General features: G+C 53.6%; 1 protein-coding gene and 1 non-coding gene across 8 annotated transcripts; one reads left to right on the forward strand and one right to left on the reverse strand.

The window, feature by feature from the left end:
* Positions 1-2,941: 2,941 nt before the first annotated feature.
* Positions 2,942-3,023, reverse strand: TRNAS-CGA. The gene has a single exon. It is a non-coding gene; the product is annotated as a tRNA-Ser (tRNA).
* A 757-nt stretch (positions 3,024-3,780) lies between these two features.
* SMARCC2 (SWI/SNF related, matrix associated, actin dependent regulator of chromatin subfamily c member 2) lies at positions 3,781-23,705 on the forward strand. 7 transcript variants are annotated; one of them, XM_043890152.1, is made up of 30 exons: positions 3,782-4,025; positions 6,010-6,129; positions 6,780-6,865; positions 7,324-7,405; positions 7,506-7,598; positions 8,196-8,265; positions 8,494-8,563; positions 9,296-9,371; positions 9,540-9,671; positions 9,773-9,888; positions 11,109-11,233; positions 12,486-12,545; positions 12,698-12,735; positions 13,009-13,139; positions 13,403-13,474; positions 15,118-15,231; positions 15,652-15,805; positions 16,432-16,524; positions 16,756-16,875; positions 16,963-17,025; positions 17,334-17,592; positions 17,831-17,992; positions 18,243-18,307; positions 18,535-18,670; positions 18,744-18,910; positions 19,581-19,715; positions 20,715-21,099; positions 21,425-21,505; positions 21,776-21,841; positions 22,386-23,705. In XM_043890152.1, the coding sequence occupies exons 1-30, from the start codon at positions 3,915-3,917 to the stop codon at positions 22,460-22,462; spliced, it is 3,459 nt and encodes a 1,152-aa protein (XP_043746087.1). In that variant the 5' UTR covers positions 3,782-3,914; the 3' UTR covers positions 22,463-23,705. The 7 variants fall into 7 exon arrangements, with proteins under 7 accessions (XP_043746072.1, XP_043746087.1, XP_043746091.1 ...); XM_043890156.1 differs by having other exon boundaries at positions 16,759-16,875; XM_043890137.1 differs by having other exon boundaries at positions 3,781-4,025; positions 16,759-16,875; positions 21,425-21,841.
* The last annotated feature ends 294 nt before the right edge of the window (positions 23,706-23,999 follow it).

Here is a 23,999-nt window from a genome sequence, read left to right on the forward strand (position 1 = left end):
GGGGCTTCCCTGGTCACTCAGCAGTAAAGAATCTGCCTGTCAAGCAGGAGATGCAGGTTCAATTCCCAGGTTGGGAAGACCCCTAGAGAAGGAAATGGCAACCCACGCCACTACTCTTGCCTGGGAAATCCCATGGACAGAGGAGCCTGGCAGGCTACAGTCCTTGGGGTCACAAAAGAGTCAGACATAACTTAGCGACTAAACAACAAGGCAGCTTGAGCTATAGGACCGTGGTGTGGCTAAAATTCATGCTCGGAATAGTGGTTTGGGGTTCCTGGCTTGGGAGGAGGAGAAGAGCAAAGCTTTCGTAGAACTTCACAGAAGAAGGGAGAAAATAAACGAGATGGAGAAATACTGTTCTAAGAGAAAAGCAAGAATGTACAATGTCTCTCAAGCCCAGTAAGAAATCAACGGCTTCAAACATAGCAAAGTTTTCTACCACAAGGTATTAAAGATAGCATGGAGCTAGAGGCAGAGGGTATATATTTAAAAACAGAAAAAAAGTAGAAAACAACATGGTGATTTGGAAGTGTCAAGTGAAGGTACTGTTTTGTTTGTCCTGGATTGATGAGGGGTTGAATGAGTAGAGTACGAGAATTTTAATTTGTTACGAAAGGCTATTCATGACAGGTTCTCAAGGAGGTTGAAATGAGGGGGGCTTGCAAGCCTAGGTGCAGAAGGTAACTTCAGAGCAGAAAAGCAAGGCCAAATATTGAATCAGAAACTACAGAATGCCAGTGGGTAGAATATAACAAATATGTAAGAATAGTGAGAAAGGGGGCTTGATTATGAAACACAAAGAAAAACGGAAGGATAGAAAGGTAAGATTTGCTGGGATGGAAGGGTGAAGAAATTGTGATGGGCAATGGGGATGGTAAAATTTTGAAATTCTCTCTTGTGCATAACAGTTCAAAAGTCTTGGCCTCTCACTTCCAACACTACAAGGGAAGCATTTGAGAATGAAAAGTAGTATCTCAAGTACCAAACAATCTCAACCAGCTTATTCTGGATCCAGATCCTCCATTTTGTAAACCATGAGGCCTCCTTCTCCTCACAACACAGTTGTCTGCTGCCCTCTACTGGTCAATTTTGGTCTCGGGTCTTCAGATAATTGAATTAGAGTACACGCAAAACCAGGATTTGGTAGGAAGTCCAGCATAGAACCTATTAGATTATATTCAGTCAGTACATTTTTTTTTTTAAATCACATCTATGTCTAAGGCCTAATAGAGGAGGTACAAAAAGGAATAAAATACACAGTCTTAACTCTCAAGAAGCTCTCATGCAGTCCAGTCTGAGTGAAGATTAAAATATGTACATGTTAAAAAAAAAATCCACATACTCAGAAAGATTTTTTTGGAGTGGCTTAAATGTGCCAAGAGTGTATATTCTACAAGGGAAGAAAGATTTCACATAGTAAGATAAGGGAACAGGATATGTGAGTGACGAGTGGTTAGAGAAGACTTCCCAGAAGAACCAATATTTAATGGAGACTGAGAAGAAAGTGAGGATGAAAGATGATTTCAGGCAGAGAAGAGCATGAACACAGACAAATACTATACCAGGAACTAAAAGAATACCAGTGGATGAAATGTAGTGAATATGAAAGAGAAGGGAGAAGGAAAAAAGGGACCATGATAGGGTTTAAGGTCCCTGGCTACAGTGTGGATGCTTTAAATAAATCAGTGTGGACAGATATACAATGTAGATGCATTACATATATCAACCATGCAGTCCTCACATGAAGGCTCCAGCAAGGGGTGGGGGTCCAGCCTGCACTCACTCCTGAGAAAAGCAGACACAGTTGAGACTATTTAGGAGGCAGAATAAATATAACTTATTTTAATTAAATTTTGCAGAAGCACGTAAAAGGAAAGGCCTTGCATACAACCTAATGGATGGTAGTGGTAGGCTGATAGGTTCTAGCTGTTGTAATCAAGAACCTCAAAGAGCAGAATGGAAAGTATGGGGGGATAGTGGTATGGTGGGGGGAGGCAGTGGCGAGGAAAAACCAGCATAAATGGAAAAAGCAGCATGAGCAATGACAGGAAGGTGGGAAACTCCAAAATATAGACGTGTAAAAACCTCTATGAATTACCTTTGAATCCCTGCCCTCTGGGGAATCTTCTTGGCGATGTGGCTGTGCAAGAAATCAAATACAAAGAGAACATCCTCAACAAGAATCCTAGACATTCCCCACAGCGAGAAACTGCCAAGAGGAAGGACCAGCTGAGGTGAGCACAGGAGGGCTGGAGAAGCATCAATTCCCCAGCTAGGAACTCGGAACACGGAGAATTTAGAACACTACCTGGCACAAAATAAGCACTCGATAAAGAGTGAGTTATCTTCGCGCACTCTGGCTCCAGCCAGATTGGCAGTGTTGATGTTTCAACAGATCACTCCCCACTAGCTCCGTGATCCCTGAGAGGCAGCACCTCAGGGAAACCCCAGAGAACGCCTTGCTTCCAGGATCTTCACGGTACAGAGACCTACAAGATGTGAGGTCCGGTCATTAAATTCAGAGCTGCCCTCTTTATCCGGAAACTCCAGTTTTGACTATTAAATGCACAACTGGCATTCACATTCCCGAACAAAACTTAATAAAATAAAATAAAAAATTAAAAAAAAAAAACTTAACCCTTCTTGAACCAAATCCTTTGCTACGCCCTCCCGAAAGAATGAAACAAGGTATGTCGAAGCTCGGCTTCCAAACCTGAAGTTACAGAGTTCTCTAAGTGCTTTGCATCCTAGCGGCCAATACAGCTAACTGTACACCATTAAACGCTTCCTGTGGTCACCCTCAGCCCCCTCCTTCCCCCAAATCCAGGGGTGAGACCTTCTGGCTTCTGATTCCGACACAGAAAGGGAAGGGCACGAAAGACACGTGGAAGGCAAGAGGTTTACTTCACACACACCCTGAAGGGGGCGGAAAAAAAGCGGCCGTCACGAACAGGATTCGAACCTGTGCGGGGAAACCCCATTGGATTTCGAGTCCAACGCCTTAACCACTCGGCCACCGTGACTTCCAAGACCGCCCTTTACCGAGCACTTACAGAAAGGGTCCGCAGGGCGACCCGGAGCGGGTTCTAACAACGGGAAGTTGGGCCAGGCCCAAACACACAGCCTGTGACCTCCTCACATGCCGCTCCTTACCTCTGCCTCCACGCCGCTCCAAGGAAGAGAGTCGCGTGGATCGGTGACCCAAGCAGGAAGGGTCTCCCGCCCCACGAAGATGAGGGTCTCAAGGAGCGCAAAGCCGTTTAGGAAGCATTGGCGAGGCCTGCAGAGGAAGCAGTTGGAGAGGAGGGGCTGGGTCCCCGGGGCGGCGGCTAGGGGACTCCTCGGGTGACGGAGTGAGACCTGGGACACGGCGTTAGGGGCGAGGGAGGCTCAGAAGGAGTTTCAACGGGGAGCTCCTGGGGATGGATGAAAGGAAGGAACTTCTTGCGGAAACGGGTCCAGGGCTCCTCGGGATTAGGGGCTTTGTGGGGTTAAGAAATGTGCAAGGTGAGGACCACTGAGGTCTGCGCTGGGGGCTCCTCAGGCGACCGGCATCCCCTTGGGGTAGGATAGAGAGGTACCCCCCTCCCCCGGCTGAGAGGCAAGAAAAGACGTCAGGTCAGGTCAAGGGCGGCCTCAGGAGGGTGTGCGCCCCCTCCAGGAAGCCGCTTCCGCCCCAGAGCTCCGGCCGCCGCCGCCAGGGAGGCCGCCAGGGTCCGCCCCGCGTCAGGCGCTCCGCCGCCACGGCGTCCGGCCGGCCGGCAGGGGGCGCTGCGCGGGCCGGGGCCGGCCTAGGCGGCGGGAGGCGGCGGCCGCGGCGGCGGGAGGCGGCGGGAGGCGGGCGGAGGAGGAGGCGGAGGAGGCGGGAGCTGAGCTGAGCGGGGCGGGCGGCGGCGGGGCCCGAGCCCGAGAAGATGGCGGTGCGGAAGAAGGACGGCGGCCCCAACGTGAAGTACTACGAGGCCGCGGACACCGTGACCCAGTTCGACAACGTGCGGCTGTGGCTCGGCAAGAACTACAAGAAGGTACGCGGGCAGGGCCGCGCGGGGGCCGGGGGCGGGACAAAGGGGCCGCGGCCCCGCGGCGCCCCCAGCCCGGCCCGCCCGCCCCCCGCGGCCGCGGCCCCTCCCCCGCGCGCCCGCCGCCGCCCGCGCCCCTCCCCCAGCGCCCGCGCCCCCACCCCCGCCCCTGGTTCCGGCCGCCGCCCCCGCGGCTGCGCCCTCTGCCCCTTGCTTTTCTCCGCCGGCGCGGCGGGTCCCGGTGCCAGCTGCCCACCCTCCAGAAGCCATCGCCTTCCGGGCTTTTCCGGGAGGGACGGCCGCGGGTGGACGGGTGCCGAATGTCCCCCCCACCCCCGCCCCGCCGCCCGAGCGTGCCCGCCACGGTGCCCGCCAGGGCTCCCCGCGGAGCCAGGTACCAGCAGGGCTGAGGCCTCGCCGCCGCTTTGTGTATGTTCAGAGCGAGATGATGAAAGCCGGAGGGTAAACAGCCCCAGAGCAGGCCCTCCACTGCTCACCAGCCTGAAAAAGGCCCCCACCCCGGGATCACCTGTCTACCGCCCGACCCCCATCTCCGTAAAAGGGGTAACAGAACCTCTTGGGAGTCAGGGTATAGGAGTTCCTGGGCAGCTACCCCTTCTAAAACCATTGCTCAACTCCACAACGAAATCACCCCACCACCTGGCCTTGCATTGCCTTGGGTTTGGGGTTCAGAGACTAGGATGCAGTTTGTGTCTGGAGTCCCCCATCCCCTAGCAGGAGATAATAAGGTAGTGAACAAAGGGTTCAAGCCTTACCTGTCTTTTATACCAGACCTCTTCCTGGTGCTGTCTTTGTCTTTAGGCCTGGTTGAAAGGGACATCTCTGCCTAGGGCTTTTCTCTGGAGAGGGTCTGCGCCTCTTCCTTCTCACTACCCCCAATAAGAGGTTCTCGGACTTTGCTTCAGCTCCCCAGTTCTTCCTGCTCATCTCTGCAACCTGTCAGAAGTGCGATGGGCCCGTGGAGGAGAACGCCTCTCTGATCCCGGTTATGAGTCCGGCCCTGTTCTCAAGGGTCTCTCTGGGTGTCGGAGCTTGACCAACAGCTGCTGGGTCTGTGGCTTGTCTCTACCCCAGCGTGAGGCTCTGACTCCCAGGCTTCTACCTTTGACCTTTTGGACAGGAGATCAGTCTAGGGGCTTAGTGTCTGGCCCTGGAGGGATTGACAGCCTGTGACCTAGTTCAGCTGTCAAGCTCTTAGCTCTTTGTCATCTACCTTTTCTTTCAAGGATCTCTTTACACCTCCCACCAAAAGGTGCACTTTTTTCTAAGGTCGGGGTTGAGGAAAAGGGGATCAAAAGGTAAGGTTAGCCTCTTTGCACAGTTTTACATGAGAACTGGAGGCTAGGATGCTAGGTCGCAAAATATGGAAATACTTAAGAAGGCCCAGGGTCGCCTGTGTCCAATACAGTTTCCTCAGAAAGCGCAGATACTGTCTTGCTATTGCCCACCTGGCTGGGCAGTAGCTTCTCTTTTCCCTTCTAGGAGGGCATGTGAAGGCATGTGCCCTGTGTTGCTTCTTTGCACCTTTCTTATCAGGCTGTATTATAGGGGGAATCTTGACCTTCCACACCATTACTCGAAGAAGTAGACTGCTGTCTCCCTTAGAGCATTCCAGATGGTGCTTCTGTGGCCTGATCCCTATGAATCTTCAGAATTTTACAACTCTTGGTGCCATTGGCTAAAGATCAGGATCCTGCAGCTCCATTTTTAGGGTGTATTTGGGGGAGAGTAGGAAGCTGCCTATACCCTCAGCACCCAAGACTGGTAGTAGGCAGTTGAATTCCATCTTCTTGGTGAGGGGCACCTCAGGCCTGCCTTCTGCCAGTTTCTTTCTAAGAGATTAGGCGTGTGGGGGGAGAGGACACGATTTCTATCCCAGATGCTTCCAGAGCTCCTGGGGGAGAAATAAGGGATACGGTGGAAAATTGATTTGGGGTCTGTTTTTCTTTCCTTTTCCCTGTTTCCCCAGTATATACAAGCCGAACCACCCACCAACAAGTCCCTGTCTAGCCTGGTTGTACAGTTGCTACAATTTCAGGAAGAAGTTTTTGGCAAACATGTCAGCAATGCACCGCTCACTAAACTGCCGGTGAGTGCAAAAAGCGAGGGGGCAAATCCGAGGAGGAGTTGTCTTTTGTGTTTTTGTAAATCTTCTAGTTTCTGACGTTTGGGTGACTTCCTACCATCCCTTTCCCTGGTTGGGGTGTTACTGGCTCTGCAGAGCCCCCAGTTTGCCATCCCTTTTGTCCTAGTAATAGTTCATGCAACAGGTTATCTCAGAGTGTCTAAACTCAGTCATGAAACTCAGGGCATGGTGGAAAGCGTGTGAGGTTTGGATTTGTACACTCTTGTGTTCAAATCCTGGCTCACCACTTGGTGTCTCTGTCGTCTTGGACAAGCCATTTATGCCGTTGAGTCTTGGTTCCTTTATCTCTCGATTAATATACCTCCCTTGTAGGTATAACCTATAATGATTAACGAGGTAACCCAGCAAAGGGAATCCGGCAAGGGACGTGGTGGGGCTTTGTGAACGGTGGTTTCTTTCTCTCCCCTCTTCTAGGCTGCAAGATAGAATGGCACAGGGGTTAAGGAATTCCAGCTTTGAGAGGGAGATCAGTCCAGCATAAGATTTTGTGAAAGAATTGTTAAATCATAAGAGAATTTAGGATGTAATTCTTTTTTTTTTTTTTTTTTAGGATGTAATTCTTAACATACTTCTTCCCTGTCTCAATTTTGTAGATCAAATGTTTCCTAGATTTCAAAGCAGGAGGCTCCCTATGCCACATACTTGCAGCTGCCTACAAGTTCAAGAGTGACCAGGGATGGTGAGAGGCCTTCTCTTCTCTCTGTACTTCTTACATTTAGTTTAAAGGGAATCCCCCTTTATGATTCCCTGGGGTCTTTGTAGGGTGGGAGAGGGTAGACATTCTTACAAGTCTTTTACTTTGCTAGATCAGCAGACCTGACCTGCTAGGTCAGAAAAGTGGCTGGGAGTCAGAGCCTGGAGTCTCTCAGAATGCGTGAATATGTATATGCGTGTCAGTGTGTGTATTGTAGAGAAAAAGGGATTCTTAGGTTGCCATCTCAAGCCTTTCTTTGTCCTTTCAGACTAACTACAAAGTGATTTGTGTAGTTGAGATCAGTGAACCCCAGATCCCAGGTGATTTTGGCACAGCTGAGGGCAAAATTGCCTCCTGATCTCCCATGTTAAAACAATCACACATGCTAACCTCGTCCCCAGACTTGAGCTATACCACTCACTAGATTATTGCTTCTTTACAAGGCGGCGTTACGATTTCCAGAATCCATCACGCATGGACCGCAATGTGGAAATGTTCATGACCATTGAGAAGTCCTTGGTGCAGGTAATAGTCAAGAACTCCCCCACTTATCTCCCTTCCCTGGATGAGAATCCAAAACACCCCTTCCCTATGTTCTCATCCCACTTATTTCTTCTCCCCACAGAATAATTGCCTGTCTCGACCTAACATTTTTCTGTGCCCAGAAATTGAACCCAAACTGCTAGGGAAATTAAAAGACATTATCAAGAGACATCAGGTGAGTGGGTGGGTCAGGAGAGGTTTTAGAAATCCCGTAACTCTTTCTCTGACATTTTGCATACAAGCAGCAGCCCCAGGGTAGCCCCGCCTGTTTGGAAGAATATTAGAATTAAAGCTTGAAGCCTCTGTTTCCGTTTCTCCCATTCCGGTTCTTGGCAGGTGTAGCGCACTGTCCCTAGAGACTGCACAGGCCTGTGGGGAAAAGCATCTATTTCCACTGAGCTAGAGATTGCCTGATTTCAGATCAATGAGATCTTTGCTCTCTGGAACTCTATAATTACAAGCAGATGTCATTGGGACATACAGGGACATAAACTTGACTGTTCATTTCACATGTGTAACAGAGTATCTGTTCAGAGGTTTATCTGTAGCAATTTAAAATTCTTTGATTTTTCTCCATTATTAGCAAAGTCCCAGCTGTTTCTTTCTGCCACTCAGCTGATGTGTATTTAGAGAATGCAAACCAACCTTCATACCATTCTGTTACCATACGATTATGAAGGCAGATCTGCAGTTAAATCTTACTTTGGTTTAATTACATTCATGACTGATTGAAAGGGGACCACACTTACCTGCCTGTCTGTGTGTTATCCAGGGAACGGTCACTGAGGATAAGAACAGTGCTTCCCATGTTGTGTATCCCGTTCCAGGGAACCTGGAGGAAGGTGAGACCGGGGTTTTCTTGGTCACTGCAGTGGACGGCCTGGGCTAGGAGAGGGGGGCCACTCAGTAGCCGTGCAGTGCCGGGGCCCGTCCCTCCTTAGAACCCTGACCCTTCGTGCCGCCTCCGTCCGTCGCCCGCGGCCCCTGCTGCAGCAGGTGGTGTGCGCGGACTTCTCTGGTATCTGTGCCCTTTTAGCTCATGTCTCATCCCGCTGTGTCTCTGTCCCCAGAGGAATGGGTACGGCCGGTCATGAAGAGAGATAAGCAGGTTCTTCTGCACTGGGGCTACTATCCTGACAGGTGAGGATGGGATCTGGGACAGGTATGAGTACAAGAGCCAGACTGAAAAGCCCTAGAGCCTCTAGTAAAGCCAGAAGGCGCTCTTTGAGAGCTGCTTTTTGCTCTGTTAATTTGTTCTCCCGCCTATTATGCGAACCCTCTGTCTGTTCTGTGGGAAGTTTGGGCTTACTGGACAAAGCTTAGGCTGAAAGGATTGGGGCTTTGTGTGTGAGATGGTTATCCTAGTGTGAGTTTTGGTAAGTAAACATTAGACATAATCTCAATATCTTAACAGTGGGGAAATGTTTCAGCAAATTTATATATCTAGTCAGTGGGCTATTTTACAGTATTTAAAGTGATAGAGTTCCCGTACATAATTTATAGGTAAGTATTGCAAAAATTAGAATGTAAAATAACATGTAGTATCCTTGCCTTTATGTAAAAACAAAATAATAGGGGAAAAAATTGTAGAAAAAAGTTACTGGGGAAAACATATATACTGAATGTCACAAATGCTTGTGTTAGGATGATTCCTTTTTTCTATTTTTGAAATGTTTTGTAATCATTTTTATTACTGTATAGTGAAAAGAATCCCAATATTAATTGGAAAAAATAATCATACCCAACAAACCGTACAAAAAGTAACCCAACAACCCACTCCTTTTTGTAAATGGAAAAGGTAAAAGGTTTGCCCTTTATTTTTCCACAACTCTGTCCCATTGATTGTGCTTCACGCTCAATTTCCCATGGCAGTTATGACACGTGGATCCCAGCCAGTGAAATTGAAGCATCTGTGGAAGATGCTCCAACTCCTGAGAAGCCTCGGAAGGTGAGCTCTCCTTGTCCGTCTTCCCTCCCCCGAGAAGAATCCCGGGGCCAGACTGCTCTTGGAGGTGAACGGAGAGGCTCCTGGGCCCTTGGGCTCCTCTGTTAAGGGTCCCCAGACAGAGCTAGGGCTTCCAGGCCTCTCCTAGGACCGTCTCCCTTGGTGCTTCAGGTTCATGCAAAATGGATCCTGGACACAGACACCTTCAATGAATGGATGAATGAGGAAGACTACGAAGTAAATGATGACAAAAACCCTGTCTCCCGCCGAAAGAAGATTTCAGCCAAGACGCTGACAGATGAGGTGAAAACTTTTTCTTTTCTCCTGAGCACTTAGCCCAAGTCTCAGAACAGTCTTCGCTGGAGGTTGTTGGCTGACATCTGCCCCAATTCTTCAACCTATAGGTGAACAGCCCAGACTCAGACCGACGGGACAAGAAGGGGGGCAACTATAAGAAGAGGAAGCGCTCCCCCTCACCGTCACCAACCCCAGAAGCCAAGAAGAAGAATGCTAAGAAGGGGTAGGCCAGCCCCAACCGGCCCCCGTCCACACGCTAGTTAAGGAAGGAAGGACAGATCCCCTCCTGTAACTGCCAGGCGCTGGCCTGCGAGGCAAGAGGAGATCTGTAGCTCTCCAGTGTCTACTTGCGGTCCTGGCCTGGAGTAAGCTCAGAGAGCTTAATCTGCGGGTGAAAGGTCTTCGCCTCTCCTACTTTGTAGTGATCAGTTTCTTCTTTGCTCGGCTCTGCCGTCAGGGTCTTCTCTCCCATTTTCCTTCCTTGCAGTTGTTTTTTTAATTAGTTTATTTTTGGCTGCGTCTGGTCTTGGTTGCAGTGCTCGAGGTTGCTCAAGATCTTCCCTGCAGCCCGTGGGCGTTCTAGTATGGCACACGAGCGCTAGGGCATTCAGGCTTCGTAGTTGTGGCATGGGCTTAGTTGCCCTGCCGCATGTGGGATCTTAGTTGCTGGAGCAGGGATCGAGCCCACTTCCCTGCATTGGAAGGTGGATTCTTAACCACTGGACCAGCAGGGAAGTCCCTTCCTTGCAGTTTTATTGCAATGTAGCTCACATACAGCCCTGTAGAAGTTTAAGGAATACATCATGATTTGGTTTGCATACACTGTAAAGTGATTATCAGAGTACATTTGGCAAACATCCTTTGTCTCATGTAGATAGTAAATTAAAGAAATAGAAAAATAAATTTAAAAAAATGTTTTTGCTTGTTCTGAGAACTCTCAGGACTTACTCTCTTTTTTCTTCTTTAATTTTTATTTATTTCTTTGTTTTTTGGCTGTGTTGGGTCTTCACTGTTGCATGGGCTTTTCTCTAGTTGCGACAAGCGGGAGCTCCTCTCAGTGGTGATGAGCATGCCTGCTCGCTGAGGTGGCTTCTCCCGCTGCAGGGCGCAGAGCTCAGCGGCTTCCCTGGTTGCAGCTCCCGGGCGCTAGAGCACGGACTTAGAAGCTGGGTGGGAGTCTAGGTGCTCCGTGTCACGTGGGATCTTCCTGGCCCGAGGATGAAACCCGTGTCTCCTGCATTCTTAAGCACTGGACCGGCAGGGAAGCCAGGATTTACTCTCCTGAAGCTTCCGTGTGCACCGTAGAGCAGTGTTAATTACGTTTATCACGTTGTACCTCAGTCCCTTTGGGAGTTTTTCTTGCTTCCTCTCCATTGAACTCACCTTCCAGGGATCCCTTGTCCGAGGATGCCTGGAGTCACGGGCGCGCTCTCTCCTCCGCAGCCCCTCAACCCCTTACACCAAGTCCAAGCGAGGCCACAGAGAGGAGGAGCAGGAAGACCTGACGAAGGACATGGACGAGCCCTCGCCCGTTCCCAACGTGGAGGAGGTGACGCTGCCCAAGACCGGTACGGGCCAGGCCAGGCTCCCGGGCCGCCCCTGCCCAGCCTGTGTTCAACCTGCTGGGTGGGATGCCTTCCCAGGCCCAGCTCCAAGTATAGAGACTCTTTCCCTTCAACTTAGCTGGTTATTGAAACCATTGTCATCACCACAGACAATCCTCTGATTTCATTTCCATGTCTGAGTCATGGACCGTGCTGTCTCCAAACTTTTTTTATTACGCACTTGATAGCTCAGTTGGTAAAGAATCTGCCTGCAACGCAGGAGACCCTGGTTCGATTCCTGGGTCGGGAAGATCCCCTGGAGAAGGGATAGGCTCCCCACTCCAGTGTTCTTGGTCTTCCCTGTGGCTCAGCTGGTAAAGAATCCGTCTGCAATGCGAGAGACCTGGGTTCAATCCCTGGGTTGGGAAGATTCCCCTGGAGAAAGGAAAGGCTATCCACTCCAGTATTCTGGCCTGGAGAATTCCATGGACTACAGTCCATGGGGTCGCAAAGAGTCAGACATGACTGAGCGACTTTCACTTTCAACATCAGTAAGATATACTTGAGCACAAATTATACACGTGTAGTGTTCACCACTACTTTTAAGAACATTATAAAACACATGCCTTATGTAAAATTAGGAAAACATAGAGGATAAGATTAAAAAAAGAGGTTCTGATATTCTCAGCCTGTATCCCAGTGGACCCTCTTTTGCGTCCCCACTTTGGAGACCACTGCTCTGTGGTACTGCTTTATGTCAGTATTCCACAGACAACCAGGCGTGGGTTTCAGGAGGAGGGCGGGGAAGGCCCCTGAGAGAGGAGTCCCAGCTTTCACCCCTTCTTCCATCAGAGCAGCTCTCCTCTCTCTGTTTTCTGTGAGCTTCTATGTATGAATTCAGTGGAGGAAAATGTCCTCTGCTTTCAAAAATGTTTAAGATCCAGCCACTCCTCTCCAGAATGATTTGGTCAGACTCTGTCAGTCCAGAAGGAACTTGCAGACTTCTGTATGGAGATCAGGGGCCCAAAGACAAGAGTGACTGGTGAATGTTCGTAGGGTAGAAGACACTTCTTTATAAGAAAAAGGTTGAGTAAGGTGAATTTTTGACGGGGCAAGGGGAGAAGTTTCAAGCTCTGGAATGATTGTGATTGGTCATTTTGTGACGGATGGAGCAAGCTTTGGGAGAAGGTGAGCGCTCTGGAGCTGCTCACAGTGGAGAGGTGAGGGCTTGATTTAGACAGAACCTGTCTGTTAAAAGGACTCTCTCCCCTGGCAGTCAACACTAAGAAGGACTCGGAGTCAGCCCCAGTCAAAGGCGGCACCATGACCGACCTAGGTAAGATGGGGCGCCCCGGGCAAGGCAGTCAGCGCCTAGAGGCGGGGGCGGGAGGCCAGCCCCTGCCCCTGGCCTGCTGGGGCCTTTCCAGAAGCGCACTCGTTCTCCGGACCCTCAGGCAGCACCAACCTCTGTCTTGCTGTCTCTTCCAGATGAACAAGAGGATGAGAGCATGGAGACCATGGGCAAGGTAGAGCCGGTTTAGAGAGCCCCAGCTGTCCCTGGGATTCTGCCCCGTGATTATAAAGTTCCTTTCACCCAGACTTTCCACTGCCCAGACTCTTCCCAGCCTAGAACTCATTCTCACTGTTGCTCAAACCTCAGAGCCTTCCGAGTCCCAAGGCCCGTAACTCTGCCGTCCCATCCCATCTTTCGTGCCCACGTTCCCAGGGTGGGGGAGAAGTGGGGGGTTGCTGCGGGCTGAACGAGAGGGCCGAGGGTCCAGCGGCCTGCGTGCTCACAGGACGAGGACGAGAGCAGCCCGGGCAACAAGGGGGAGCAGACCAAGAACCCGGAGCTGCACGAGGACAACGTGACCGAGCAGACCCACCACATCATCATCCCCAGCTACGCGGCCTGGTTTGACTACAACAGGTACCGCCGCTCCAGCCCCTCACCAGCGCCTCGCTCTCCCATGCCCACGGGTCAGCGCGTTCCTTCTCCCGCCACCTCAGCCAGCAAGGCTGCGGTACCGTTCAGCTGTAGCGGGGCTCCTGGTCTAGTTCTCAGATCCAGGCCTCCCGTTCCTGCTTGCTGCCCCTTGTTCCAGACGTTTCCTCCTTTGGGGTCCCCCTCACGTCTTTGGGGTCCCCTCTCCCCACTCGAGCCTTCTCATTGCTCCCTGGCTTCCCTTGCAGTGTTCACGCCATCGAACGGAGGGCCCTCCCCGAGTTCTTCAATGGCAAGAACAAGTCCAAGACTCCAGAAATGTAAGGCCCTCCCGCTCATGGTTCTCTTCCTCCTGATCCAGTTGGGCAAACACTTCTTGGCTCCTTACATGAGCCAGGCCCATGCTCTCTGCTCACAGGCAGCCCTGGCCCAGCACTGGGACCCCTGCCCTCTGGGATCTGCCAGGGGCTGTGTTAGGCTTGCTCTTGTGTTCAGAACAAGTGTCCGCTTCCCCCTGGGCTCAGCTGTTTCCTCCTTCTGTTTCTTTTAACAGGGTTTAGAGCTTTCCATCCACAATTCCCTGTGCTCTCTAAAATGCAAATATCTCCAGCATAAGTAATCTCTGTGAATTAAAGGATATGGAGAGATGTGTTTTGTAACGTCTGAGCCTAGGGCTCAGATGTCTTCATGTCCTTCGAGGCTCCCCCTCAGACCAAACCTGCCTGGCTTTCGTTTGGTGATTTTTCTGTGGTTAGGAATGTTCCAGGATAGACATGGTCGGGCAGGTGGGAGCTGGTGCTGAGCCCGGGCCCCCTGAGGGCTGAGCGCACTGGCTTCCCAGCGGCTCCTCAGCTCCCCGTCCCCCTGCTCCGGGGTCCCCGTCCCTTCCACCATTTCTTTCCCCACAGCCTGGTATGGTTCTCTTCTCCTCCTCTTGCTGGGGAAAGCAGTGTATGAAGAAGCCTTGCTCTCTCCAGAGGCAGTAGTGACAGATGACATGAGTTCAACTTGATCTGCAGGGAGGGTTGGAACTAGAACTCTTCACACTTTGCACTCTGGGTGTAAAATAACAAGTGACGATAATTGCCTGTATGTATTGAGAGCCCTCTATCTCTAATTACTTATTATTCTAAGTATCCTGCATACCTTGACTAATTCAGTCTTCACATCAGCTTTAGCAGTAGGTCTTATTATCTTCAGTTTACTGACAAGGAGGGCTTCAGTCACTTGCTTAAAAGTTACACAGCTTGTGAGTAATAAAGCTGGGGTCTGAGTCCTGTAGTCTGGCTCATGTTCTCAGACTTTACGCTACACCACCCAATAGCTGCCATTTTTGGAGCTTGTAGAGCGTGCCCAGCACTATTCTGTATCTCTACAGACCTTTCTATTCTCAACAGACACTTCATTTTACAGTTAAGGTAACTAAGGTTCAGAAATTTAAGGTCATCATAGTAGAACTAGGATTTGAACTTAGACCTTCCCACCTTCAAAACATGTCTTCTTAAGGCTGTGCCCTGCTACCTAGGTGGAGGCACCCCTAGGACTTCCCTTTAACATCTGCCTTTGGAATTCAGGGCACTTTCTCTTTTTGATTTCTTTCCCAAATGTTGGATGAGGCATCTGTTAGCCTCATGGTTAGGACTCTGTTAGCCTAGTGGTTAGGATCCTGGACTTTCACTGCCAGGGCCCGGGTTCAGTTCCCGGTAAGGGAACTGAGATCCTGCAAGCCATATGGAATGGCCAAGAAAAAAAGTTGGATGAAACATCCCCAAGCACACACAGCCAAGGAGATAACTCACTTAATGAAAAATCCCATCAAGGGTCTGAACCCCTCACGTCTAGCACACAGGAGACCCGCAGTGCATGTTGAGTCGGGTGAGGCATTCTTTGTCACATATGAAGGCCTCTTCCCAATTCCTCCCACCCCTCAGCCCTCTCATCGTCCCTCTCTCTCTCCTCTAAGCTACCTGGCCTATCGGAACTTCATGATTGACACTTACCGGCTGAACCCCCAAGAGTATCTCACGTCCACTGCCTGTCGCAGGAACCTCGCGGGGGATGTCTGTGCCATCATGAGGTGGGTCTGCAGCTGAGGGGTGGCAGGCGCTCAAGGGCGATGTGCACAGATGCCTCTTGGCCGAAGCAGAGAGGCTGCTGGCACGGCGCGTCGGGGATGAGCAGGAAAGACGCCTCTGGAGAAAGGCCAAGTTCAGGCTGGGGTCAGGGTGACTTAGGGGATGGCAGGGCGCGCCCTGCAGTGTGGCGGGGGGGAGAAGGAGCCCGTCTGGTGAAGGAGCGTACCCGGTCAGAGGTGCCGGAAGCGATGTTTAGCGGCTGGGTGGCTGTGGAGCGAGGTCCTGGTGCAGATGGAGACTGGGCTGTCTGCTGTGTGGGGCCGGGAGGAGGCCGTATTTCCCGGGGAGGAGGAGGAGCAGAGAAGAGCCTGCCCCCGGCCCTCTCCTCGTGTGTGACCCAGTCTCCGCCTCTCTCCTCACAGGGTCCATGCCTTCCTAGAACAGTGGGGTCTCATCAACTACCAGGTGGATGCTGAGAGTCGACCAACTCCCATGGGGCCTCCGCCCACTTCTCACTTCCACGTCTTGGCGGACACACCGTCCGGGCTGGTGCCGCTGCAGCCCAAGACCCCGCAGGTAGAGAGGGGCTGCGGGACGGGGGACCGGGGCAGACGGGCTTCTTTGGACTTTTCTTTTTCTGGTTTTTTAGGGTAATGTCTCAGGAGTGTTTTGAGGCTTCTTCCTTTTCCATGGGATGCAAAGGGCCACAGGAATCAGCCCCATGTATTTAGCACCCTCTCTCAGCCTTTGTACCTAAGACTGCAAGGACTTGCTGAGGGAGAAGAGATGCTTGTCCTTGGGGAGCAGATAGAGAAAAATGGCTTACAATTCAGTTGCATGAAATTTTTTAACCTTGTCACATTTCCAACATTTTTTTCATTTTTGCTTCATAATTTTTATCACTTCCATTTTTTTCCATTTCCATTTCATATATTACAAAAATTGTTATGTGGCTTGCCCAGGGTCAGACATGTAGGATTAGAACCTACTTGTCCAGCTCCTAAGAGAACCTGTAAAGATACATGTGAATACAAATGGATATCATGCCGATTCCGGATCTAATTAAGCATTAAGGGAACACGGAACTGTGGCATGAGTGCCCGCCGAGCTTCGGGCTGCCCAGCGTCTGGTCTGGAGGCCTCCAGGGCCTCAGCCTGGTCATTTTGTGCCCAGCCTCCATGACGCCAAGCTCTGTCCCCCAGGGCCGCCAGGTTGATGCTGATACCAAGGCTGGGCGAAAGGGCAAAGAGCTGGATGACCTGGTGCCAGAGACGGCTAAGGGCAAGCCAGAGCTGGTAGGTGGGGTGTAGACCCCGCTGGGCCGCTTCTCCGCCCCTTTACTGGGGGCCCCTGCCCGGGAAGAAGCGCCTCGAGAGCACAGGCGCTGCAGTGAGGGAGGAAGTCCCCCAGGGGCGTCCCTGGCTGTGGGGAGGGAGCTCCTTCTGTCTGTCTTCTCTCTCTCTCTCTCTGCCCCTGGCTCCCGGCAGTCACTCGGATTCACCTCTTTCTTTCCCTTCCACAAATAGCAGAACTCCGCTTCCCAGCAAATGCTCAGCTTCCCCGACAAAGGCAAGGAGAAACCGGCGGACATGCAGAACTTCGGGCTGCGCACGGACATGTACACGAAGAAGAACGTGCCCTCCAAGGTTCGGGGTGGTGGGCGGCGAGGTCGGTGCCCCCTTGGCGCTCAAGGCCGCGGCTCTCCCCGCTGACCCACCCGCGTTTCTTTGCAGAGCAAAGCCGCAGCCAGCGCCACTCGCGAGTGGACGGAGCAGGAGACCCTGCTGCTCCTGGAGGTAGCGGGCCGGGAGGGGGAGTGTCCTGCGGGAGGGGGGCGGCCAGGGTGCCAGCCGCACTTGGGAGCGGGGAGGGCGTGATCCTGCCTGTCTCTCTGCTCCCAGCGCCGGGGCCAGCGCCGGGCAGGGACTGAGGCCGTTTTGTCAGCCCCTGTCCTTTCCAAGTGCTACTTGGAGATTCCCCTTGGGCCTGGCGGGGTACATGCGTATCACAGGCCAGAGAGCCCCGAGGCAGCCTGCTCAGCAGGGCAGGGGACGGGGCCTCGCGGGCGCGGCGGCTGGAGCGAGTGTGGCTGTCGCCGCCGCAGGCGCTGGAGATGTACAAGGACGACTGGAACAAGGTGTCCGAGCACGTGGGCAGCCGCACGCAGGACGAGTGCATCTTGCATTTCCTCCGGCTTCCCATCGAAGACCCGTACCTGGAGGACTCGCAGGCCTCCCTGGGCCCCCTGGCCTACCAGCCCATCCCCTTCAGCCAGTCCGGCAACCCTGTGATGAGCACCGTTGCCTTCCTGGCCTCTGTCGTCGACCCTCGAGTGGCCTCAGCTGCTGCGAAGTCAGCCCTAGGTAACGCGCAGGGCTGCAAGCCCTCTTGGTTTGCATTGGAAAGGCTGGGTACTCTGACCGTGGAACCCCCTCAGGCTCACTCCCCTACTGGCCTTGTCTGCGGCTGGCATCAGCCCAGGCAACGGTCCAGCTCCACGCAGGTGGAGATGAAGAGGTGGGCTTGTGAGGGAGCTCTCACAGAGAGTGCCAGAACTGCCTGCCTGCCTGCTCGCAGCCTCCCCCTGTCTGGGTCTTACAGAAGAGTTCTCCAAAATGAAGGAAGAGGTCCCCACAGCTTTGGTGGAGGCCCACGTTAGGAAAGTGGAAGAAGCTGCCAAAGTGACAGGCAAGGCGGACCCAGCCTTTGGTCTGGAAAGCAGTGGCATCGCAGGGACCACCTCCGATGAGCCGGAGAGGATCGGTAAGGCCTGCCGTGTTCCCCAATTCCTGCCTTTTTACCAGCAGCCTCAGCCACCTGGCCTCCCCACACCATCCCTGCCTCCACCTGACCTCAGAGCGTGAGACGAATGGGGTGAGTTGGTGGGGCTTTACTTTAGGTACCGTGGCTCCCCACTGGCTCTCTCAGTAAGATCTTGGCTAGAAGGGGCAGTTGGAAGAGTGTGGTAGACCAGCTGTCAGACATTTCCTGTTTCCTCTTCCCCTGGACCCAGAGGAGAGCGGGACTGACGAGGCGCGGGCAGAGGGCCAGGCCACAGAGGATAAGAAGGAACCCAAGGTACAGCGGGATTGACACGGGCTGGGAAGGCAGAGGGGTCCAGCGTGGACCAGGGAAGGGGAGCTGGCTCCACTTAGCTCGGGCAGGCAAGGGCTGGGCTCGGATGGGGCTGCGTCCTGGATCCAGATCTCCTCCCCAGTGAGAGGTGTAAACTCAGCTCCTGTTCTAGGCTCTGTGTGCAAACCAGCACCCTGACACTCCCCTTTTTCCTTTCCCTGGGACTCCAGGAACCTCGAGAAGGAGTTGGGATTGCGGAGGAAGAAGCAAAGGAGAAGACCAGTGAGCCACCCAAGAAGGACGACGAGAAGGGGAAAGACGGCGACAGCGAGAAGGAGTCAGAGAAGGGTGATGGAGACCTGACAGGTGAGCTGCGCGTGGCGGTCGGGGTTCAGAGAGGAAGCCAGGCTCAGGGCTCACAGCCCTCTTCCCGGCCCAGCGGATCCTGAGAAGGAGAAGGAGCCCAAGGAGGGGCAGGAGGAGGTGCTGAAAGAAGCAGTGGAGTCGGAGGGGGAGCGGAAGACGAAGGTGGAGCGCGACATCGGCGAGGGCAACCTCTCCACCGCTGCCGCCGCCGCCCTGGCTGCCGCCGCCGTGAAGGCCAAGGTGAGGCCCGGACCCAGGGAAGGAGGTGCCGCTCCTCGTCGCACGTCCCCTGGCGGAGAGCCTGCCTTGTCATCCTTACCCAGTGCTGGCCTGTCTCCTGTCCCCGTCAGATCCTGAGAGGGACATTTGGTCATCCCTTCTCTCATCTTTTTTAAGCCTTTATCATTAGGCCTGTTTTGTTTCTTGTTCTGTAACTTTTTTACTGTAAGACATTTTACTTATTTGGCTGCACTGGGGCTTCGTCGCGGCATGTTGCACGGGCTCTGGAGTGAGAAGGCTGCAGAAACAGCAGCTCACGGGCGCTGGTTGTGGCACTTGGGGCCGTGGGCGGACTTGCCCCACGGCCTACGGGATGTTAATTCCCCGGCCAGCGATCGAACCCACATGCTCTGCATTGGAAGGTGGATTCTTAACCACCAGACCTCCGGGGAAGTCCTGAATGGGCCTGTCTTCACCCTCTCGATTATTTGACCATGTCTTATCCTTTGATATTCTCTCTCTTTTTTTCATGTTCTTTTAAAAATACCACTCAAGCCTGTGCTACTCTCTGGGTTGTGACCACAGCAAGTTCTGTCTTAAAGCCTGTCAGCCCCCACCCGACCCTTCTCTGTTGCCCAACGTCTTCAGCTGGGTCCTCCCGCTGATGGCCACCCCGCCCTTCCTTCCTTAGCATTTGGCTGCCGTTGAGGAGAGGAAGATCAAATCTCTGGTGGCCCTGCTGGTGGAGACCCAGATGAAAAAGCTGGAAATCAAACTCCGGCACTTTGAGGAGCTAGAGACGATCATGGACCGGGAACGGGAAGCGGTGAGTCAAGTCCCGGGGGTGGCGGGGCCCCACGTTGGCGCTGGGCTGGGCCTCAGTTTAGGGCGAGGGGAGCAGCAATACAGGGAACCTGAAGCCAGCAGGGCATCCCAGCAGAGCAGACCAGGGCAGGAGGAGCCGGCCCGGGCGGCTAGGGACACATGACCCCACAGGTACAGCCTGGAGACTGAGGTCCTCAGAGTGTCAGCCCCAGGGTCAAGTTCTTGTTGGTTCTTTGCTGCATCTCCAGGTCCTTGAAGGCTGCTTAGTCCACGGCATACTTGCTACGGAGTGATTGTTGAGTGATTAGACAGGTTTAAGGCACGATGAGAGGGTAAGGGCTTCAGGTTCGGGGGTTGAAGTCAGGGAATAGGATGGACATGGTGTCGAATCATTTTGATTCTTAGAAGATATAAAAGAAGTAGAAAGAAGACAAGGACCCTGATCCTGAACTCCTCAATTGAAGATATCAGATATCCCATATGGAGACGTCAAAGTTGGTTAATGCTTCAAGTATCTGACAAATGCAAATTAAGAGATTTCCAATCAAGTATGAAAGTCCTGAGTGAGAGCAGAATAAAGGCCAAAGCTCAGAGGCCAGTGAGGTGATCTGGGAGGGCTTCCTAAGAATTGTGTTTTTCTTCGGTTTTGAAGGAGGGAAAGAACATGATTTGACTAGAGGAACTTGGTTGGGGGGGGAGTCGGTTTCCAGATGAAAGTAATGACAGATTCAAAGCTTTGGAGCTGAAAATGAACAAGGGCTACCATCAGATTAAGTCCACTTGTCCACCACAGTGAGAAGCCATGCAGGCAGCCGGAAGACCGGGTGGGGGGATCTGGAGAGGGGAGGGGAGGCGAGAACAACGGAAGCCAGGTGCAAGGCTGCGGTTTGGTGTGGGGATCGCCAGAGTGGGAGGCTGGGCTTTTCAGAAGACAAAGCGGGGGCAAGGTGCGCGCCTGGGGCTTCCTGCCGCCGGCTGACAGCTCCCCATCATCCGGCAGCTGGAGTACCAGAGGCAGCAGCTGCTGGCCGACAGACAAGCCTTCCACATGGAGCAGCTGAAGTACGCGGAGATGCGGGCCCGGCAGCAACACTTCCAGCAGATGCACCAGCAGCAGCCGCCGCCGCCACCGCCGGCCCTGCCCCCAGGCTCCCAGCCGGTCCCGCCTCCAGGCACCGCTGGGCCACCCGCTGTCCACGGCTTGGCCATGGCTCCAGCCTCTGTGGCCCCGGCTCCCGCGGGCAGTGGGGCCCCTCCTGGAAGCTTGGGGCCCTCGGAACAGCTCGGGCAGGCAGGGCCAACTGTGGGGCCACAGCAGCAGCCACCAGCTGGAGCCCCCCAGCCTGGGGCCGTCCCACCAGGGGTACCGCCCCCTGGACCCCATGGTGAGTGACGGCTCCTGAAACTGGCTGAGTGGCGGGGTCCGGGGGAATGTTCCAGTTCTCAGAGGCAGAGTGTGATAGGGCTGGAGATAAGGATTGACCTCAGTTTCTACAGGTCCTCCTTTACTGTGGCTATTCCCTAAGTCAACAGGGCTCCCTCCCCCGAGCCAGATTTTTGGAATTTTGTTCCAAGGATTTACCACTCAGTTCTAGTATCAGGAGAAGGGAAGGTGGTGCCTGGGAGCGACTGGGTTATCCTCACTGTGAGAGTGAGTTGTGAGTAAGATTGTATGCCTCCAATCTTCTCCATCTCCCTCTTCATTCCCAGGCCCCTCACCGTTCCCCAACCAACAAACTCCCTCAATGATGCCAGGGGCAGTGCCAGGCAGCGGGCACCCAGGCGTGGCGGGTAATGCTCCTTTGGGTTTGCCTTTTGGCATGCCGCCTCCCCCTCCCGCGCCATCCATCATCCCATTTGGTAGCCTAGCCGACTCCATCAGTATTAACCTCCCCCCTCCTCCTAACCTGCATGGGCATCACCACCATCTCCCGTTCGCCCCGGCCACGCTCCCCCCACCTAACCTGCCTGTGTCCATGGCGAACCCTCCACACCCTAACCTGCCGGCGACCACCACCATGCCATCTTTGCCTCTCGGGCCGGGGCTCGGATCCGCCGCAGCCCAGAGCCCTGCCATTGTGGCAGCTGTTCAGGGCAACCTGCTGCCCACTGCCAGCCCGCTGCCAGGTGAGAAGGGTCCTGCAGGGGCACGGGGGAGGGCGGGGTCCCCGGGGGGGGGGTGGGGAGGGCAGGTGGGGGAGGGGCTTGGGGACCAGGGCTTCCAGGACCCTGTTTTTGAACGCTGTGGTAAAATTAGAACACAGGAGGGAAGGGCCTCTCTGGCTGTCCCCTGCCATTCCCCAGCCTGGCAGCTGCCCCCTGGGATGACGCTGGGGCCTTCCACTGGTGGGTCCCGGAGGAGTCCTGTGACAGAGCATCTCAGTTGTAAACTGGAAAATCAGCTCCTTGTTTGCATGACGTTTGCTTGTCCCCATCACGCCCAGGTGCCCCATGTAGAGAGTTCCCTGGGGTGGGGGGGCAGGAGGACAGTTAGGGGTGCAGCAGTTCTCCCAGCGTGTGGCAGGAGAGGGCGCTGGGAAAAGGAAGCTGTCCGTCGGGGGCACTCTCATCTCCGTCCATCGCATGCCACGCCCGGCTGTGTGTCTGGTGGCCTGGGTCTGGACCCTCTCTCCTGCTCACCTCAGCTGATGCAACTTTCTTCTCTCCACAGACCCAGGCACCCCCCTGCCTCCAGACCCCACGGCCCCGAGCCCAGGCACAGTCACCCCCGTGCCACCCCCACAGTGAGGAGCCGCCCGACATCTCTCTCCCTCCTCACGCCCCACGGAGATCAAGGTTCCAGGAACAGCCCCGTCCCCACCACTGGGACCCTTCCCCAGCCTGGAGAGTTCATCACTACGTAAGAAAGTCCTCCTGCCCCTCCAGAGCCCCCACAGTGCCTGTCAGGGGCATGCGTTTTTATATCGGATGATTCAAGAACTGTGGAAAAGATGTTTCTAATGTCTGGGAGAGAAGATAGGATGGGGACGCTGCCCTCAAAGGAAGGGCTGGGGAAGGCCCTAATTAACCACTGTTAAGGGTACATCCCCACAAAACTACTGCATTTTTTATGGATTGGGAAAAAAAAAAGCCCTTTAAAAGGAAGTAGAGATTTAAAAAAGCCCTCCAACCAGTGAGAAAAATCCAACTTTTGCATTTTTTGGAGGAGGGAGGTGAGTTTTAGGAAAGGGGTGTTTAGGTTCTGGGGAGAGCTCTGATAGAATAGTGGCAGGGTCTGTCTCCTCCAGCCCTCCTTAGCGAGTCAGCCCCCACCCGCTTGGCCGCCGTTTATTCCCACTCCTGTCTCCTGCTTCCTCAGTGTTCCTGTTTAGGCCCCCCGGCTCAGCCAGTGACCCCGTTCCCTCTGAATGTCAGTTTTGTGTTTTTAAAGTCTCCTGCGTAGTAGATGTCAGCATATGTCTATTTGGCGGGGAAACGTCTCGGGGATTCCCGTGGTAGGTGGTGGAGGAAGAAAGGGCACGTGGGGCTGTGTGGCCTCCTCCCAGGCCTGACTCCCGGAAGATGCGGAGAGGGGAGCACCAAAAGAATGGGAAGTTTTTAAAACGTGGGATTGTCAAAAAAGCACTTAAGCACCTCCTTCCTACAGAGGGACGTGGTGGGTCCCCCTGTCGCCTCTTCCCTCCCACTGTGACCGACGTGGCTGGTGGTGGGGAATTCGCTGGGATTGGGGGTGGCGGCTGGGTACGGGGGCCTGACCTGGGGGCGTGCCGACCCCCGATGGCAGCTCGTGCTCAGCTCTGCTCCCCAGATTGCAGCGCCCCGAGCACCAGCCGTCCCCTCCTCACCCCCGACGTGAAGACAGCAGTGATCCAAGGCTCTCCGCTTCCCGGTCCCTCCCGCCAGGCCCTTTGTCCCTCGTGCCCCCGTTTCTCCTCCTCTGCGTCTTGGCACCTTTTTTCTGTTCGAAAGTTTTCTGTAAATTTTTTCTTTTCCCTTTTTTTTTTTATAAATTAATTTGCTTTCCGTTCCATCTTGTGGATGCCTTCTGTGTTGCCTTACCCGTGGCAGTGAGGCAGGGGGATCGGCGGGAGGCAGCACCCGGGAGTCCTTCCAGCAGCGTTGGGCGGGGCTGCAGAGACGCCCGGCCAACTCCACCAACTCCGGGCCAAAGGCAGCCCAGCTGTCGGGGCTGAACAACTGCAGGGGCTGGGGAGAGGCTCTCACCTGCTCTAAAAATAGCCATTTAAGATTTGGAAGGACATCTCACAACCTGGAAATTTCGTCTATTTATCCTTTCAGAAGTGGTGGCTTCACGTCTTCCCTT

Source organism: Cervus elaphus, chromosome 3 (genome assembly GCF_910594005.1).
Source record: "Cervus elaphus chromosome 3, mCerEla1.1, whole genome shotgun sequence".
Lineage (NCBI taxonomy): Eukaryota > Metazoa > Chordata > Mammalia > Artiodactyla > Cervidae > Cervus > Cervus elaphus.